The sequence below is a fragment of the Carlito syrichta genome, unplaced genomic scaffold (assembly GCF_000164805.1).
Source record: "Carlito syrichta isolate Samal-C Ts95f unplaced genomic scaffold, Tarsius_syrichta-2.0.1 Scaffold133538, whole genome shotgun sequence".
In the NCBI taxonomy this organism is placed as follows: Eukaryota; Metazoa; Chordata; class Mammalia; order Primates; family Tarsiidae; genus Carlito; species Carlito syrichta.
In genome coordinates, this window is record NW_007077634.1 from 44084 (window position 1) to 63868 (window position 19785).

Consider the following 19785-nt stretch of genomic DNA (forward strand, 5'->3'; position numbering starts at 1 on the left):
GAGACCTTCAAGGGTTAAGGAAACCTTTTCTGAAAACTAGTTTTTAAGATGGTCTCTGCTGCAATCCAAGAATTCTGAAGGGAAGGACCTGAAGGTGATTGACCCTGAGTGTTTTCCTGCAGAGAACAGTCATTATAAATAACTACAATTTTCTTTAAGTAGAGGCACATGCTAGTGCTTTAAAAAGCACATAATGTTCTGCTCAGCATCTCAAAGGCATCGTGGAGATTTGAATACGGATCACCTGTCAGGTTTCTACTTCTTTCTTTCTTGGTTCAAATTCTTTTAAGTTAAAAGACAAGCCCCTGCTGTCTCAACCCCTTAAGCCAGACCAATGGCATTTTCAAAAGCATTTTCAACTCCATCTACTCTCTTCCAATCTGGTAGATTTAACCTAGAGTCAGCCTTCTCTGCCAGGGAAGTGACAGAACCAAGACATAATTTTTAAAAAATAGTATTAGAATTGACCGCTAAACTAGAAGACCCACAAGCGTGAATGAGCACACAGATAGTGCCATAAAAGAAAAAAAAAATTAGAAGAATACTTAGATTTAAAAAGGGAGGAAAAGAAAAAAACAGATTTGAGAGACTATGACGAATATTGAAAACATGCAAAGAAGATCCAACATAGTCCACTCCTAAAGAAGAAAATCAAAGCAGGAGAACCAACTATGAAAATTATAATTCAAAGAAAATTTCTGGAAATAAAAAATGATTTAAAAGAACTATTTTATGATCCAGCAATCCCCCTTCTGGGTATAGACCAAAAGTAAATGAATTCTCAAGGACATACCTGCACTTCATGTTGATTCCAGCATGATTCACAATAGCCAAGGTGCAAAAACAACTTAGGTGTCTGTCAATAGCTGACTAGATAGTTATTGTGTGTGTGTGTTGTACACATGTACACTCAGTGAAAATTATTGTCTTTATTATTATTTTTAAATTTTTAAAAAATTGTTATTTATTTATTTATTATAAAGATGTGGGGTACAATTCAGGGTTAGGTATACAAACATTGATCATGCGGTTACCTTTGTTGATGAGGTATGCCCCTCCCTCCCCCAGCGGTTTCCCTCAACTGCCAGTCCCACCCCCTTCCCCTGACAGTTTTTCACTACTACCAATCACTTTCTTATAGCATTATAATTGTTCAAGGTCACCTTATGAGTGAGAACATATGGAACTCAGTTCTTTGTTTCTGTGATAAATCACAGAGTATGATCGACTCCAAATCCATTCAATTTGCTGCAAAGTCCACATATTTGTTTTTTATGGCTGTATAATATTCCATTGTGTATATGTACCACATTTTTTTTTTTTGAGTTGGAGTCTCACTCTATCACCCAGACTGGAGTGCAGTGCACTGCTGGGCTCCAGCGATCCTTCCGCCTCAGCCTTCCGAGTAGCTGGAACTACAGGTGCGCGCTACCACGCCTGGCTAATTTTGATTTATTGTAGAGATGAGGTCTCACCAAGTTGCCCAGGTGGGTCTCGAACCTGCGGGCTCAGGCAATCCATTCACCTCAGCCTCCCAAAGGCGCGGGATTACAGGCTGAGCCACCGAACCCAGCAGTACCACATTTTTTTAATCCAGTTCAGCTTCGATGGGCAGCACGGTCGTTTTTGCTATTGTGAATAGAGCTGCAACAAACATACGTGTGCAGGTATCTTTTTTGTAGAATGATTTTAGTTTCTCCGGGTATATTCCCAATAGGGGGATTGCTGGGTCATATGGAATGTCAATTTCTAGTTCAGAAATCGCCACATTGTCTTCCAAAGGGGTTGTACTATTCTGCATTCCCACCAGCAGTGTAGGAGTGTTCCTTTTTTCTCCACATCCTTGCCAGCATCTGTTGTTGTTTGTTTTATTAATGATGCCCATTCTTACATGGGTTAGGTAGTATCTCAATGTGGTTTTTTTTTTTTTTTTTTTGAGTTGGAGTCTCACTGGGTCGTCCAGACTGGAGTGCAGTGGCCGCTCCCGGCCACCGCAGCCTCACCTGCTGGGCTCTGGCAATCCTTCCGCCTCAGCCTTCCGAGTAGCTGGAATCACAGACATGCTACCACGCCCGGCTCATATTTGGATTTATTGTAGAGATGAGGTCTCGCTGCCCAGGCAGGTCTCGAACCCGCGGACTCAGGCAATCCACTCACCTCAGCCTCCCAAAGGCGCGGGATTACAGGCTGAGCCACGGAGCCGGCTTCAATGTGGTTTTGATTTGCATTTCTCTGATGATGAGTGAGGCTGAGCACTCTTTCATGTGTTTATTGGCTGCCCTTATATCTTTCTTTTGCCCACTTTTTAAAGGGACTGTTTGTTTTTTTCCCTTTAGTGCATTTGAGTTCCTTGTAGATCCTAGATGTTAGACCTTTGTCACATAAACAGTTGGGAAATAGTTTTTCCCATTCTGTGGGCTGTCTCCCTGCTCTCTTGATGGCTTCCTTTGCTTTGCAGAAGCTTGTTAATTTGATGAGGTCCCACTTGTCTATCTTATTTCTTAAGGTATTGTCCTTTAGGGTTCCGAATAGGAATTGGTTCCCAGTTCCAATTTCCATAAGAGTGTCTCCTGCATTTTCTAAGATTCTTATAGTTTGAGGCTTTACATTGAGGTCTTTGATCCATTTAGAGTTAATTTTTGTATATGGTGAGAGGTGGGGGTCCTGTTTCAATCTTCTGCATGTGGTCAGCCAGTTTTTCCCAGCACCATTTACTGAATAGGTTCTCTCCCCAGTAGTTGTTGTTGGAGGCTTTGTCAAAGGTGAGTTGGCTGAGGAATTGAGGCTTTGCTTCCGGGAATCTCTATCTTGTTCCATTAGTCTATGTGTTATTCAGTCTTTAAAAAGAAGATATCGCCATTTGTGACAACATGGATGAACCGGGAAGACAGGTTCACAAGTGAAATAAGTGAAATAAACCAGGTGCACAAAGACAAATTCTGTATAATTTCTCTTTAATGTGGAATCCCCTCTCCCCCCAAAAAGTCAAATTCATAGAAACAGAGAGTAGAATGGTGGTTACCAAAGGCAGGGAGGGAAAGGAGATGGGAGATGAAGATCAAAGGGTCCAAACTTGCAGTCACACAGGATAAATAAGCCTAGAGATCTAATGTACAGCAGGAAGACTATAGTTAATAATATTCTATTATATATTGAACAGTAGGTAGGTTTTAGGAGCTCTTACAAAAAAAAAAAAAAGCCCAGTAACTTTGGAAAGTGATGGTATACTAAATTGCTAACTTGTAGCAATCATTTCACTGTGAATATGTATATCCAAAGGTCATGTTGTACACATTTAATTTATATAATACAATAATTTGAAATTATATATTGAAAGAGGTTCCTATGTACCTGAGATGTTCAACCCAGAATAACAGATACCAGGACATAGTCCAGTAAAAACCTATTCAACTGTAAGAAAAAAATAGCCATTAGATATCTAAGTAAAAAGAACATGTGACTTAGGGGAAAATGCTGGATTACCATGAAATTTTCATTAGACCAGAAGAAAATGGAGTAGCATATTTATGATATTCAAGGAAAAAATGTTTCCCAAGATTTTATGTACTTGAAAATAAATAGTAATAGTTCTCTCTCATCACCAGAATGATGAGAGAACGAGTCTATGAACTAATGGTGAATATCCAATACATACTCAGTGAAAAACAAGAGTCAACACACACACACACACACACATAAAATAGCCTCATGCAACAAAGTAGATACAATAAAACTATTTAAAGAAGTGGGGATCCCACATGTAAAAAACCCAACTGTTTTTAGTAATCACAGTCAGTGGTAGTAGTATTTAGTAATATCACATGTGCAGGTTCTTATGTGTATAATATAATTGTGGAATGAGTATGTAACGTTGTAATTCTATCACCTCACCTGTCCTTAAGAACTTGGACTTTGGTGTGGAAGTTGTAGATACAGAAATACTATAAAAAACCCTGCAGTCCTGAAATGGAATTAGAAGTATCAGAAGGAACTCATGGAGTATTTTGCTATATATATTCCAACTATAATACAAGTTAAGCATCCCTAATCTGAAAATTCAAACTCTGAAACTTTTTGAGTACCACCATGATGCCACAAGTGGAAAATTCCACACCTGACCTCATGTGATGGTGTACATAGTTATTAGAAATTTTGTATAACATTCCCTTTAGGCTATATGTATAGGTGTACTATATGAAACAAATTAATTTTGTGTTTGGACTTGGTCCCCATCACTAAGATATCTCACTATATATATGCATATATTCCAAAAAAATCCAAAATCTGAAACACTTTTCGTCCCAAGCATTTCAGATAAGGGATATTCAACCTGTGGTGATCATTTCTACTGCCCAGATTATAATCTAAAAGTACAATTTCCCACTCAAGGAAACTAGGGCTTCTTCAAGAAATGATTGATTCTGGATTTGTGGCAGCAGCATGTACACTTGGACCATTTTTTCAGAGCAAATAAACTACAAGAGTAGTGTCAAAAGGACACGGGAGCCAATTGAAAGAGGCTCCCACTGCCCCAAAGTGGAACAATGTGAGTGATAATAATAGAAGAAACAATAGCAACTAAAAATTAAAAATACACAATAATTAATAATAAGAAAGAAAACTACCCAGTTTGTTTACATTATGAATTGCTAGTGATGTTAAAAAGATAGTTGGATACCCTTGCAGGATGACAAAGAACCATTTCATATTGAAAATTGGTGAAACAAAATAATCAAAATTTATCCTGCCTCTTTAATATGAAGGCACATCTGGATAAACAAATAGTAGGTAAAGGAAAGTTTCTTTATGAAAAATATTTCATATAATATAATACAGTTATATAATTATCATATAACCATTTTGCCACCTCCCCATAAGTTAATGGATTTAGGTACTGAACTTCAAGGGCCATTATCAACAGCAATACAAAGACCATCAGGCCATTGTGAGCCTACTGAGGGAAGAATTCACCACTACCTAACACCTTTACAAAGGGCCAAACTAAAATCTAATCAGGCCTTTGGACCCAGGTGCCTGTTGAACTTCACTATGAGCATATACTCAGTAAAATCCAGACTGAGAAATTCTACAGGTCATCCTGCCTGGGCTCTTCAACATACAAATTGTAAGGAAAAGAAAGCGATAGAAGGGGAATATATACATTTTTAAAAATGTAAATATATAACAAATTTTTTTTAAATGGAAAACAAAATACTGGCAAAGATGCAGAGAAACAGGATCACTTATATTTTGCAGGTGGGCATTTAAAATGGTACAGTCACTCTGGAAAATAGTTGAACAATTTCCTCTAAAGCAAAACATGCACTCACCATATAACCCATAAACTTTGACATGTATCTCAGAGAAATAAAAAGTTATGTTCATACAAAAATCTGTACTTGATAGTTAATAGCAGCTTTATCATAATAGCCAAACATTGGAAACGACCTAAGTATTCTCCAGCAAACCATGACACATCCCAACCATGAAATACCACTCAACCATGGAAAGGAACAGCATTGTTGATACACACACAGTAGAACAACCTCAAGGAAATTATGTTATGTAAAGAAAGGTACACTCCAAAGCCGATGTGACATGTACATTCACTCTTGAATATTCCTAAAATCATGAAATCCTATAGATAGAAAGAAGATCCATGGTTGCCAGAAGCTAGGATTTGGGAAAGGAGGGATGTCTGTGGTTCTAAAGGAGTAGCCCAGGGAAGCCTGGGCCAATGGAACAGTTAAGTATCTTGATTGTGTAGTACTTACCCAAAGCTATGGATGTGATGAAAATTGAAGAGCATTATAAACACACACACACACACACACACACACACACACACACACACACACACACACATGCATACTGTATACATAATTGATAAAATTCAAATAAGCTCTGTGAATTATATCAATGTCAATTTCATGGTTTTCGTAGTGTACAATTAAAGGAAAAACCAAACCTGTTTCTTTATACTCACGACGCTTCTGACACCAAATGTGTGAGTTTATTCCACATCAAGCAATTCTCTTTTCTGTGGACATCAGCTAGGGACCCTATGACTCAATTTCATTCTGATGCTGTCTACCTGGTATTAACATCAGATCCCACAAGTCCAAGGGCTCAGCCTCACAATGCTGCCCCAGCTTCAGAGGCCATTCATAAGTCCCAGGCTGCCACCCATGCTTTTGACTGGTTACAAACTGGAGATTCCCATGACTCCCTCCTCAAGCCCGATATTTGCTATCACAGCTCTTATGATAAAGAATACAATTCAGGAACAGTCAAATAGAAGAGAGGCATAGGGCAAGTCCTAAGAAGGGATGTGAGGCCTCCATGCCCACTCCAGGCATGCCACCCTTCCAGCACCTACAAGCGTTCACTTCCTCTTCAAACTGCATTGATGAGGGGTTTTCTGGGGTTCCACTACGCAGGCAGGATGGACAAAATTATTGACCATTGGTGGTGGAACTCAGTCTCCAGTCCCTCTCCCCATTCCAAAGGTCAGGGTGAACTAAAAGTCTTAACCCTCTACTCACACTCACATGGTTGATTTCTCTGGCAACCAGCCTTCATCTTGAAACTCTGTAGGGACCCAGCCACGAATCCTCTCATTTTCACACAGAAAAGACTCTCTCCTCACTCAGAAGGTACCCAAGGGCCTTAGACCTTCTTGCGTAAGGGGCCAGGAACTAAACCCAGATATTTTGACAAAAGATGCTCCTATCACCCTATCACCTAAGTGAATTATATGAGTTTCAGGAGCTCTGTGTCAGGAACCAGGGACAAAGACTAAATATATATTTCTAATTATGCCACAGCTGTAGTTGTGCAAGATGCTAATCAAGGGTGCGTGATACTATTGTGTACATTTTTTGGAACTTTCTGTGAACTTATAATTATTTCAAAGTAAAAAGTTTTAGGCATGGCCAAGACTAAACAGTGGTTTTGTAGAGTGCACAACTGAGTGAGAAAACTCTAGGGATGTAAGGAGGGGTTGCTGTGTAAGTTGTAAGAATGGTTCTGGAGGAAGGTAGGGAAGTATGGTCAGGTCAAGATAGGGCATATAAAGGTGTTGGTGACATAGTTGGCAAAGTTCTATTTTTTTACTTGGGTGGTGGTCACAGGAGTTTTACCTTATAACTCACCAAGATCTACATGTTTTGTGTGTTGTATGTTGTGTGTATAAGTTGTGTGCATGTATGTGTACATTCCCTGAGTTTGCTTCTGTTTGTGGAGCAGAGGTATATAGCGTGTCATTTAAGCACACAGTAGATTGCTTTCTGCTAATGCCAGACAGCTCCTGAGATCAAGAGGCTTAATGAGATGGTGTGATGCTCTTAGGTTTATGTCTTTGCATTAACGGAGAACACCTCCAAATGATCCAGGTTTAAGTAATGGGATGCTTTCTGAATTGTTATAATTAGACAATTTTGGTAGCAATGAACACAGAAAATGCCATGCTTCACCTTGAGAATGCATGTTTTTAAAAATATCAGGAAATCCATAGATCTGGCTGTGGCAAATTGCAATCTAATGAATTTGCAATTATCATAAATTATTTAGCCACCATGAAACTGTAGCTAATTGGATTCCAAGGTCTATTAAAGCTTATAACTACTTATATTGATAGTTTTGAGACCTGCTTACCTAGAGTAAGCATCTTTATTATTTTGTGTAGGGGATAGTGGGTGAAACATCAAGATTCTTTCCCTTAAGGGAATGTCCCAGAATGCATTTGTCTTCACTCAAATTGCATCTGGGTAAATGCATCTGGGTTATTTTAATGGCCTTTAAATGTGACATTATAGATTTGATGGCAGTCTTTCCACCTCAGCACTTCAAAGCTACTGATGGCAGAAAATGGCCAGATCTGGAATGAACTCTCAATAAATGCTAGCTGGATAGAGCCTGCTGTGTGCATCTGGTTCTCTAGCTGATTCTGACTGGGCCATTCCTCAGAGAGGATTCAGCCTGATTTCCACATAGCAAAGGAGACTCTTTATTCAACGATGATGGTGTAAGTGTTTTGTCAGAGAAGGAATGCATTTTCAGAAGAGCTTTTCCAACATAGGTGAGAGCATGGATGCTCCCGAGCTGACATGAAAGAAGTCTAGGGATGGAGTCGTTGGAGAATACAGGATGCAGTCTTCAATTTGAAAACTTTACGGACATTGAGCATGTCAATTTCATATTAAATAGAGGGGGATACGGGAGAGTCAGTAAGGCAATTTAACGTAAATAGGGAGAAGAAAGAAGAGTAGGAGTCACCAGGCTGGGGATAGGAGCTTTAGGAACTGTGAGTTGGGGGCTGCAGGTGGGGGAGGGGGGGAATTCGTACCACTCTTGTGAACTCAGGCAATCTTGGATGCTAGAAAACCACTCCATGTTTTGTTCTAATATTTCTTTCTTTTTTTTTTAATTTTGTTGAGGTCTCACTCTGTCACCCAGGTTGGAGCACAGTGGCATGATCACGGCTCACTGCAGCCTTGAACTCTTGGGCTCAAATGTTTCTCCACCTCAGTTTCTCAAATAGCTGGGAACATGCCACCATGCCTGACTAATTTTTTTTTTAATTTCTTTGTAGAGACAAGGTTTCATCATGTTGTCCAGGCTGTTATCAAATTCCTGGACTCAAGCGATCCTCCCGCCTCAGCCTTCCAAAGTGCTAGGATTATAGGCACAAGGCACCATGCCCAGTCTTGTTCTGATATTTCTTATTTCATCTTTTCTCTCCTTCTTCATTCTCTGCATTCTTTTGAAAACCACACATTTTCCCCTGTATATTTCCACTTGGTTTTTAGATAACAGTTGTGTCAATATCTTAAACACAGAGAGATTATATTAGATATAATAGTAGTTTTAATAGCAGAGAGCTCAACTGTGGTTTAATTTCCTCTTTGGGATGTAGGTGTTCTTTCTGAACATTCTGCTGTAGCTGTCTGAAGGAAAAATATCAATTCTGACATATCTCGGTTTAGAATAAAATACCTCTTGTTATTAAGGTTGTTCGCCTCCTTGTTATGAAGCAATCTAGGGCAATCACCAAGATCATAAAATATAATGGTGCACTAATGGGCAATTCACATATGAGCTGAATAAAGTCATCTCATTGGGAATTTCTTGTTGGTTTTGAAAAGTGGTGATCTGTTTATAAAAACCTAACCTTTTCCCCTCTGTGTGAGTTTATCTATTCAAGAAAATTAACACTTGCTCTAAAATGGATGAATCAACAGAAGAAATACTTAATCTTTAGTGCAATCTACCTTTGGTGTCACAAGACACAATGAGGTACTCAATTGTTAGTAGATTTATCCCCTACTATGCAGGGGGTAAATGGACACTCTAATTTGCAGTAGTGTTAGGGTTTCTCACACAACAAAGCAGATCTGGAAACATTGTCTTTTGTTCTCTTATCTCTGTCCACCTGGTCTCTGTTAATAACTGTCATTCTTATTGCATAAGCCCCTAATCCACTACCTTGGAATTTTACATTGTATCTTTGGTGGCATGTCCATCACCCTTTCCACACTGCACACAGGCATGTCATTCCATTGCGCCAGTAAGAGCAGCTGGCCCACCGCAAGGCATGGGTCCATGCCTACCTGTTGCTGGCCTTCTCTAGCATATCATCTTTCAAGCTCTACTGTCGTGCACAGAACAGGCAGGCTTATTTGACCTGCATTCTTTCCAGTTTGTGAACAGAACAGTCTCCAGTTTGTGAACAGAACAGTCTCCAACAACCCCTTTGATGATCTGGTTATATTGACCTTTCAAATTTCAGGAGAATAGGGGCCATGTCCGCTTGTCATCTTCTCCTGCCCACTTTGGATCCTCAAACCTAGCATAGTGCCTCACACTTGATATTGCTTTTTTCTTTTTTTTTTTTTAAGTGCGAGTAGGATTTATTGAGAGGATAGAAAAGCTCCCACAGTGGGAGGAGACCCAAAGAGGTTGCCCAACATTGTTAATATTTGTGTTAAATAATGAATGGGACAATGATTGAATGACTACAAGTTTGCTTGCCTGTGGCTCCCTTTCTCCTGTTCTTTCTCAAGTTCTGTTTTCACTTTCATGCTTTCTGTGTTGTGACCTCCATTCAATCCCTAAGTATCCTTTTCTTTTTTTAATGAACATTTATCAACTATTCCTCTTAACACCCATGTTGTTACTGTGTGCCCAGAAGTAGGCAGATGCTATAATGTGTGATACTTGATATCCATGAGATCATCATCCAAGCTCAGAAAACCCAGGATGCACTGGGGCTGGTGAGCAGTCAGTGTAGAAATGAGTCTGTCCTTTCCTGAGTGCAGCCATGCCTTCTGTGTATAATCTCATACAAGAAGAAGGCGTTAGGTACACATGGAGTCTACCTTTCTTCCTCTCAAACAATGATGCCATAGGAGAGATATAAAAGACCAGTGGCATTTAAAAGAAAAAAATTGTACCCTTGCAAGTATAATTTTTGTTTTTAGTTTATCTATTGTTGATAGAGATTATACCATGCCACACTTTCCAGTCATCTTAATTTTATAAATACATGGCATTTGCTATCTATCTTGTCTAGGGTAATGCTTATTAAATTGTTCACCCAGAAATCTCAAAGGCAGAAAATAGTGAGTACATACAATATTGTTGGGGGGAGAGATGGTTAGGAAAAAAATAGCCATATGCACACCTAAATTTTTTTTTTTTGCGTTGGAGTCTCACTCTGTCGCCCAGACTGGAGTGCAGTGGCCGCTCTCGGCCACCGCAGCCTCGACCTGCTGGGCTCCGGCAATCCTTCCGCCTCAGCCTTCCGAGTAGCCGGAATTACAGGCATGCGCTACCACGCCCGGCTGATTTTTGATTTATTGTAGAGATGAGGTCTCGCTGCCCAGGCGGCTCTCGAACCCGTGGGCTCAGGCAATCCACTCACCTCAGCCTCCCAAAGGCACGGGATTACAGGCTGAGCCACCGAGCCCGGCTGCACACCTAAATTTTAAGTCCTTCTATTTTAGCTCTAAAATGAATGCAAACTTTGCACTCCATTTTAAATCATCCTTTGGTTATTTATGAAGTAAACTTGACATCCTGTGAAAATGCCTCTTGACTTCAGGGTCCAAGGACCCTTCCCTATCCCTGGGTTTGGCACACCCCAGTTGACTACAATAGGGTTTGTAAGTTTGAACAATGCTTAGGATTAATGGGGGGGGGGGTAAGATTCTGCTTCCAATACTTAGGCTATACTAAGGGGAATCAGGTACAACTTATGTGAGCAATATAAGGGTTGTATTCTGTATAGATACTTCCAGTTAAGATTTTAGAGAGGAAAAGCAAACATCAAATGGGGAAACTTCCAGAAAGGTTTCAAGATGAGGCAACATTATAGACAGTAGAAACTGTGTGAAGGGTCTTCTGGGGCACAGTGGACTTATTATCCATACATGGAGATTTGTTCCAACTTAAAATGCTCTCCTAGAAACTGCTTGAGAAATCATTGAGGTGATGCTGTTATTTGGTGATACTGCAATGTATTACCATGTATATTGCAGCATTACTACTCTTTTGCTTCTTTTTAAAAAAGATTCTCCTTTTCATTGTTTTGTTTAACTCATGTCTGGATTGACTCACTCCAAGTTTTTTAGTTCATGATCTTATTCCAGGTTTTAGTGACATGTTGATGTTCCAGCAGGATTAAGTGAAGTTAGGGGTAGATCAGTCAAAGGAAGGGTCTGGAGGGACAGATGGGGCTAGTCATGCAGGATTTCATCTGAGGGTCTGCCAGGCCCAATAGCTTAGGCTCTGGCTGCTAGGTGAGGGGTATCTAGAAAGTCTGCAAGAACATAACTGTCCTGATGAGATTGGCATGTGAGGTCGCTCCTTATGGCAACAATAAATCCTCAATGAAGGACAGTGGAAATAGGATCTATTCCAGAAACACTTAGAAATAAAATTGACAAAACTGGGTGACTAGTGGGAAGTGGGTTTAGAGTGAGCCAGGAGAAGGTACTTCAGTGCACACCCATGTTTTAAAGAGGCGGAGATATGCAATAATGAAAATACAAATGACAATGAAAATAACTAATATTATTGAGCACTTGCTATTTGCCTGATGCAAGAGTGAATGGTTTACATAAATTTTGAATCACCAAGTCTCATGGCAACCCTTGGAATTTGATACAATTAGTGTCCCCATTTTATAGATGATGAAACTGAGGCTTACCGAGGCCACACAGCCCCAGATTACACAGCCAGAATGAGCAGAACCTGGCACCACAGGAATGACAAGTGAGACATAACGGAAGTTCTCTGTGGATGGTCAGCACTATAAAGTACACAAAACACCTTTAAATATGTTATTTTAGCTCAGGCTTACATGGTGCTATGTAGTAGGCATTGCCAACATCATCTGACAAATGATGAAGCAGACCTAGAGGCTGTGAGCCAGTTGTCTGAGATCAGACAGTAGGTGGGTGATACTTCAGAGTCAAACAAATCTGAAGACTCTGGAAAACATTCCAACTTCTCCTTTACAAGTAACATTGGTGACATACTGCTGCTACTCACACTGCTTCATGCCCCGTGTCACTCACAGTAAAAGCGTGAAGATTATGATTACGTTTAGTTTCTGGAATCACTGCTCAGGTGGGCATCCCATTTCTGCTGTAAGACCTTGGATGAGTTACTTAATCTCTCTGAGTATGTATATTTATCCAAGAACTAGGATTAATAATTGCACCTTTTGCTATTTTTATAGAGCTACAGTCATAATTTTTAAAAGATGATTCATGCAGTATGTCTGGAGCCTAGTAAAATTCAATAAATGTTAGTAGTAGACAAAGGAGTTCAAAGAAATGACATGCAATTGGTTGCAGAAGGAAATATTATGATATATAAAATTACATTTTAGATAAATTTTGAAGTCTTCAAGAGATGAAGGTAGAGAGGAGCTATCCTGAGGGTTGGGAGTTAGGATTATTTTCAATCCTGAGGGTTATTTTTGTGTAGGCTATTGCTACGGTTTGTGAATAGGAGAGTTAAATTATTGGAAATATACTTTTTAAAAAAGCAATTAGGCAGCACAACGGGAGAGTCCTGCTGAGAGTTAGCAAGGTCCTGAACAAGGGTGGTATGGAAGGAATGGAAAGGGGGAGATAGATAGGTCTGAGGGGCTACAGGATGTATTAGGAGAGCCCTTCCCAGCATGCATTTGCATTTGGTGTGCTTCCTCACAGTATCACTTGGAGAATGCGTAAGAAATGAAAACTCGTTTTCCAACTGGACTAAGCAAAAAAAAAAAAAGAAGAAGAAGAAAAAAAAAATCTAATCTGGATGGTGTTTGCTACACTACAAAGAACTGCATTCCAGAATCAGGTATAAACAATCTGGGAGTGACATGTTGTTCTGATTGCCTGTACTTCGTTACTGTCCTTTGGTGCAGGAAACCTGGAGTCAGTATTTGGATTTGCTTAAACACATTAGCTATTCTGTCTGCATTCTGAGAGGTGTTTATTTGTTAGCTTGTATGCTTATTTGTGTTTGAGTTCTCAGCTTGAAGCTTGGTTCTCTAGGAATTTTTTTTCAGAATATAGAAATATATATGATGCAAAAATATCTGCACCCTAGTGGCTATACCTAATATTTTCAATCTCAGTTGAGTTTTCATGACTGTCTTGCTGAATTAACTTTGAGAAGAGTAACCTCTTTAAAATTATTTAAAATTTAACATTATTTACAATACAAAATGTAAAATTATTACAAAAAGTGTTTCAATTTATTGTGACCTAGATTTGATAGGCGTTAGACTTTTGTAGTAAGCTTGTTCTTCATTCTATAATGATAGCTTTAGAATGTGATCTAAAAACTAGCAAAAGTTTTGAGATCATGCACTATCTTAGGGAAAGTAGAAGGGTACATTTAAGCCTGAAGGGCATTTTTCAAAATAGCACTAGGCTGGCTCATCCTGCCTTACAATCTTCTGTCCACTGTGGCTGGATTGTAGTTTGTAGGTGCTTGCTCAATCAGAGCAAAGGACTGGCTTGGCCGTCTGGCTGTAGTTGTACCCTTCCAGAAGTACCACCTACCCTAGGACAATCTCAGGGACTGAAATCATCTCAGATACAAGATGGCCAAGGACTAGAACTTAAATAGGCATAACTGGGTTTTTACTTGGTAAGTTTCCACTTGGCATCAGGTGTTTGGCACTGTTATATTTACAGGCAAAGGCTTTTGTGTCCCAGAGCCTATGAATGTAGTCTGGTTGGTCAAACAAGAATAAAGAATGAGCTACCACAACAATTTTCATGGTCATATCTTACATTTGTAAGTTTCTCAGTTTCCTATGTATAAACTAATAATAATTCCATGGTGAACAAACACAGTAAGGCCCAGCACTACCTTACTTGGTGATTACTGCTATAAAATCACAGTTCCTCTGCATCCCGTTGGACATTCAAATATCCTTAAAATGCTAGAAACAGGCAAATCTCTTTTCAAGTCTACTACCTCCTATATGCCTCCTGTGCCCATAACTTACCTGAATGAACCCTTTAAATGAGCTGTTGATGTCCTATTAGCCATTTTTTTCCCCTCCCATAGAAATTCATGTTTAGCTGCAAGGTAACTTCCCTGTGTGAAATTTATAGGTCTGCCAGCTGTAAAAAACATTAATGCATAATACATAAACAAAACGTATGCTCTTTTTTGCAAAAAAAAAAAAAAAGTGGCTAAAGAAAAAAAGGAATTTAGTCTTTGCTTTCCAAAGGGAGAAAACATGAATCTTGAATTTTTATTTTTGATTCCTTTTTGCCTTTAAATATATGAGATGACTATTATGCCCATATTCACAGCAGGGATAGAAGGGAAATAGCAGTAAATTGTAAAACACATTTACATTATAACAAGGCCCATGGAAGCATTGTAATTCACACAGTTATTTCAACAGAGGTTTGGACTCCCTCCAATTTAATTTTCTGAAGTTGGGCTGTGCAGCTGGGTCATTCCTGGTCTAATCTGGGAAATGTATCTCTTAAGGCTGAGGATCAGAGTGCCAGCCTCCCAGCTGTCACCAAAGAGCATCATTTACAGCTACTGAGGTCTGAGGGCAAAGCATCAGAATCACTTTATGTGGACACAGCAGCCTAGCTAGCTTCATAAATTCTGTTGCAAAGAGCAATAATCAATATTTCATGTTTAATGATGCAGGGCTAAAATTAGTATAGATTTTATGTCTTCTACTGCTCCAAATTATGCAAACATTAGTATCCCCCTTTTTTAGTGCCCTTATTACATTTCCATTACAAAAAAAAAAGTTGAGGGTGGAGTAGTGAGGAAGTCTGGTAAGAGATAATTGAATTATTGAATAGTCAAAAGCATCGAAAGAGATTTTGGTTTTTAATTTTTGTTAAACAGCTACCCTTAGGTTAACATGAATTCATTTCCAACACAAAAAAATGATTTATGTAAGTGGTGCTGGTTTTGTCACCCCTAGCTATACAATGAAGTGCATTGCAGATTGTTTTTACATTTCAAGCTACTTTAAATGCTCTTGGATATGCTGGGAATAAAATTGCCAGGGCGTATGTCATAAAAGTTAAAAGGCTGGTATTTAGACACAAGTGCACTTTAGAGAAAAAGCAATTTTGAGAGGATTTCTGATTTTTAACCTGTCCAAAGAATATAACCTGCTTGTTTAGACAGTATAAGTGGCAGGGACAGGCTAAAAAAGAAAAAAAGAAAAAGAAAAGAAAGCAAACCAAGAACAGTGTTTTATTATTAGTCAGGTCAAGAGATTGACCAAGTAGCTGCAGAGATGAGCTTGTATAATGTCTTGGCTATATTCTACTGTTTGTGACGGAAGAAAAACCTGCAGGATTAAGGAAGGAGGGGACAGCAAGAACAAAAGAACAAAATCCAGTTTCCACCATTCATTCTGATGGTTTGCACCCAAGTTACTTCAGAACAAGTCTTAAGACTGTGGCAAGTGTGGCTACAACAATACAGTCTATATTCCTTTGCCATTCATAATTTAGAGACGTGGGATAAAGGAATTGGGAATACTGTGTATCTGGGTTGTATTTAAATAATTCAACTTGTACTTTGCAGAGAAACTTAGCCTAAGTTTAAAAATAAATAAGCTAAATAGACCATAGTAGAAATTATCTCATTACTTGGTGAGTCAAAATAAGCCAGAAAGTTGGGTTCAGGCCCTTGAGTTGGGACGGCTTCTTCCATAGTGATCAGCCATCAAATGGCATGATCGTGGCTCACTGCAGCCTCGACCTTCTGGGTTTAGGTGATCCTTCCCCCTCACCTCCTAGCTCAGTCCCTCAGCTGGGACTATAGGCACACATCACCACACCCAGCTAATTTTTTTAATTTTGTGTAGAGACAGAGTCTTGCTATGTTGCTCAGGCTGGTCTTGAACTCTTGGGCTCAGGTAATCCTCCCATTTCAGGTTCCCAAAGTTCTGAGATCACAGGCATGAGGTGCGTGCCTGGAATTCTCCTGTTAATTAGTATGATTAGTTGAATTTGTTGGGTTATAGAAAAGGATCACAAGAATAGGGCAAGGGAAAGCAAGTCAGGATGCTTGGATCACATCAATAAGGATTGTGGAGAAGGCAGACGGCTTACTTAAAAAGGTGATGGAAAAAGTTGAATGAAGTGACTATCTACATAAATGTGAGCAGGGTGTCAGGAAACCACAGAGATGGGGAGCATCTGGGTTATCAATAGGTGGATGGGGCAAGGGAAGAGAAAGGAAGGAAAAAGAAAGGAAAGACGGAAAGGGAGGGAAGGAGAGGGAAGGGGAGGGACCGAAAGGGAAGAGGAGGGAAGGGGATAGTAAGCAGTCATGGGAATATGGCACTATCATGGAGAGAGCCCACCCTATGGGACCTGTGACCTTCAGTTACCAATCTGTGCTCCAGCAAGAGAGTAGAGTAAAAAGAATACTCCAACTTATTTATTCTGCCACCCTCTGATCTCATGCCTGTACCTTCCTCTGCTCAAACACATCCAACCCAAGGCCACAGAACAAAGGGGCCTGATTGATGAAGTCCAAAATTATGTGCCTCCCAGGGCACAGAGGAGAATGGAGAAGAGTATCTAGAGGGGCAGAGGATAACCAGCAGAGAACGAAACACTTCTTGGGATTTCCTGGGGCCATTAAGCTACTAAAGTTTATTTTCATCTTAGTCAGAATGACAGATTCAACTTATTTATTCAACAGATGTTTATTAAGCACCTCGTAAATACCTCATTTTGGGTATAGGCACGTCCAGGTGAATAAGTCACCCTCCTTGACCTTGAGAAACTGAGTATGAGAAGCAGGTAAAGAGAAAATGCTAAAAGTAGAGACCACCAGAGGTTGCTGAGTGTATTTGCCCATTTTGCTTTGTTGTAAAGGAATACCAGAGGCTGGATGATTTATAAAGCAAAGGGGTTTATTTTGACTCATAGTTCTGCAGACTTTACAGAAAGCATAGTGCCAGTGTCTGCTTCTGGTGATGCCTCAGGAAACTTTCAATCATGGTGGAAGTCAAAAGGAGAGCAGGCGAGTCACATGGTGAGAGTAGAAGCATGAGAGTGACTAAGGGGTGCCAGGCTCTTGTAAACAACCCATCCTCTTGCAAAGGAACAGAGAGAACACACTCATTACCACGAAAAAGACACCAAGCTATCCATGAGGAGGCATCCACTCTGGTGACCCAAACACCTCCCACTAGGCCTCACCTCCAGCACAAGGGATCACTGAGGAAGCAGGGTGGGGTCCCCAGTCCTTCTCTTGGGTTAGAAACCCCTATATGGAGAAAGGGCAGTGTTGGAGTCTTTCTGAAAGAAGGGTGGGCTGGGCCAGCAGAATGGTTAGGGACACATTGTCATTGAATGCCCAGTAAGAGAACATGTGAGCTCTGAAATCTTGTGGTTTCATTTGACCAGGCTCAGAGATGAAAAGTAGAGGCAAATGAGGGGTGAAGGGGCAGGCAGGCTGGATTTCGTGCACGGACCTTAGCTCACGAGTTGGAATTCGTTCTGACATCAACAGGGAACTAGTGATGGTTTCTAGTAGAAAATGGCATTGCCAGATATGAAGTCAGAGGCAAATGGAACTGGTGGGAGAAAACAATGATGGGAGAGACCAATTTGTGTATGTTATTAATGGTAAATTAAAACAAAGCTTTCTCAAAGAGGGAAACTCCAAGCGAAGATCTTGTGGAGCAATTCGACTTGCTTATCCATCTCGGGGAAAATGAGGGCACGGTTTGGAACTTCGAGGCCAATTAAATGGAAGTGTTTTTATATAGTTAGCTTAAATAACCAAATGATGGAATCAATCCTCCAAATTGTCAGCAAAACAGCTGTTCAGAAAGCTCTTGTTAGTCATTGACCTTATGTTTAATATGATTTCCTAGAATGTGGATCGTCAGATATTGAATAAAGTACTGCACCAAAGCCCCCCCGCCCAGCAAGCATCCTTCAATGAAAGACCCAAGGAAGAGAGAGGCAATGGTGCAGAGTGCACAAACCCTTTTCTTCCAACCCCCCAAGTCCCCAGAGAAAAATAATAGAAGAAAGCACACCATAGGCACATTTTAGAGAAGAAAGTACCAGGACTGCCAGCAGCTCAATCTCTTTTCTAATCATAATGCAGAGGGCAAAAGAGAAAAGGTTCACAACCTCAAAATTCACCCCTGGTTTTCAGGAATAATTAAGATTTCTCATTCTCACTATTTTCTTTCTGGATCATGGTGCCTGACCCTTTCCAGTCCTATGTGGCATAATGACCTTTTGGTCAACCACTGACCACATAATCAACACATAACAACCATAACATTACCTTTCTTTGCAGTGTGCCCTTTATTACACTTCCATTCAAAATAAGGTTGGGGGTGGGCGGTGGTGACTTCTATGTTTAGAAACCTTTTCTAAATTTAGAAACACAGATATTTTCCATTGTGTTACAGTTGCCTACAGTGTTCTGTGCAGTAATATTACTGTATAGGTTTATAGCCTAGAAGCAATAGGTTGTAGCATATAGCCTAGGTGTGTGTTAGACTATACCATCTAGATTTGTGTAAGTATGCTTGCACAGTGACGAAATCACCTAATGATGCATTTCTTAGGACATGTCCTTGTTGTTAAGTGACACATGACTATATGTGATCTAGATTTATTGCTTATGTCATTGGAGATGAAGCAGGATATGGTGAAGAATTAGGTGGGAGATATAAAGAAAAATAGAGGTTTATTCTGAGAATAAGGAATCAGGCTCTGTAGGGTTGAAGAGTAAGTTTTACCCTAAAAATAAAATGCCATGCAAAAGATGGAAACAGATGGTCAATTGATCTTTCTATCAATCATCTATATCTACCTATCATTGCTCTCATTCTACCTATTTATAATACGTACTCTGCTTATATGATATTTGCTTTCACTTACTATGATAAGCACACATGTAGTAAGAGAGTTAAAATAAAAATAAAGATGTCTACATACCATGTAGTAAAAGAGGGGGTAAATAACTGTTCTAACATCCTGGAAAGAATGCTTATGGAAATTAAATATTTAATTTAGCTTAAGCTTCTAGCAGCCAGGGAAAAACAAATGACCTCTGTGAGAATTATAAATTGTATTGTTGATGAACAGAAGTGTACTGTTATATCAAAAGAGGCAAATGCACTCTAGTACAAAATTCTAAAATGTATTTCTCTTTCATTCCATTATAGCTATGAGTGGTCCAATAGCAAAATGGACAGTGTCTTACACAGATACTGTATAACAGATCTCAATCCCT

At 39.7% G+C, this 19785-nt stretch overlaps 1 protein-coding gene across 1 annotated transcript in view; it reads left to right on the forward strand.

The window, feature by feature from the left end:
- IQCJ (IQ motif containing J) overlaps nucleotides 1–19785 on the forward strand; it is a 56686-nt gene that overhangs the window by 11719 nt on the left and 25182 nt on the right. Inside the window, exon 2 of the mRNA XM_021708193.1 lies at nucleotides 13224–13362. Within this exon, the coding sequence (XP_021563868.1) occupies nucleotides 13321–13362 (42 nt within the window). The 5' untranslated portion in view covers nucleotides 13224–13320. The remainder of the gene's footprint in view (nucleotides 1–13223; nucleotides 13363–19785) is intronic.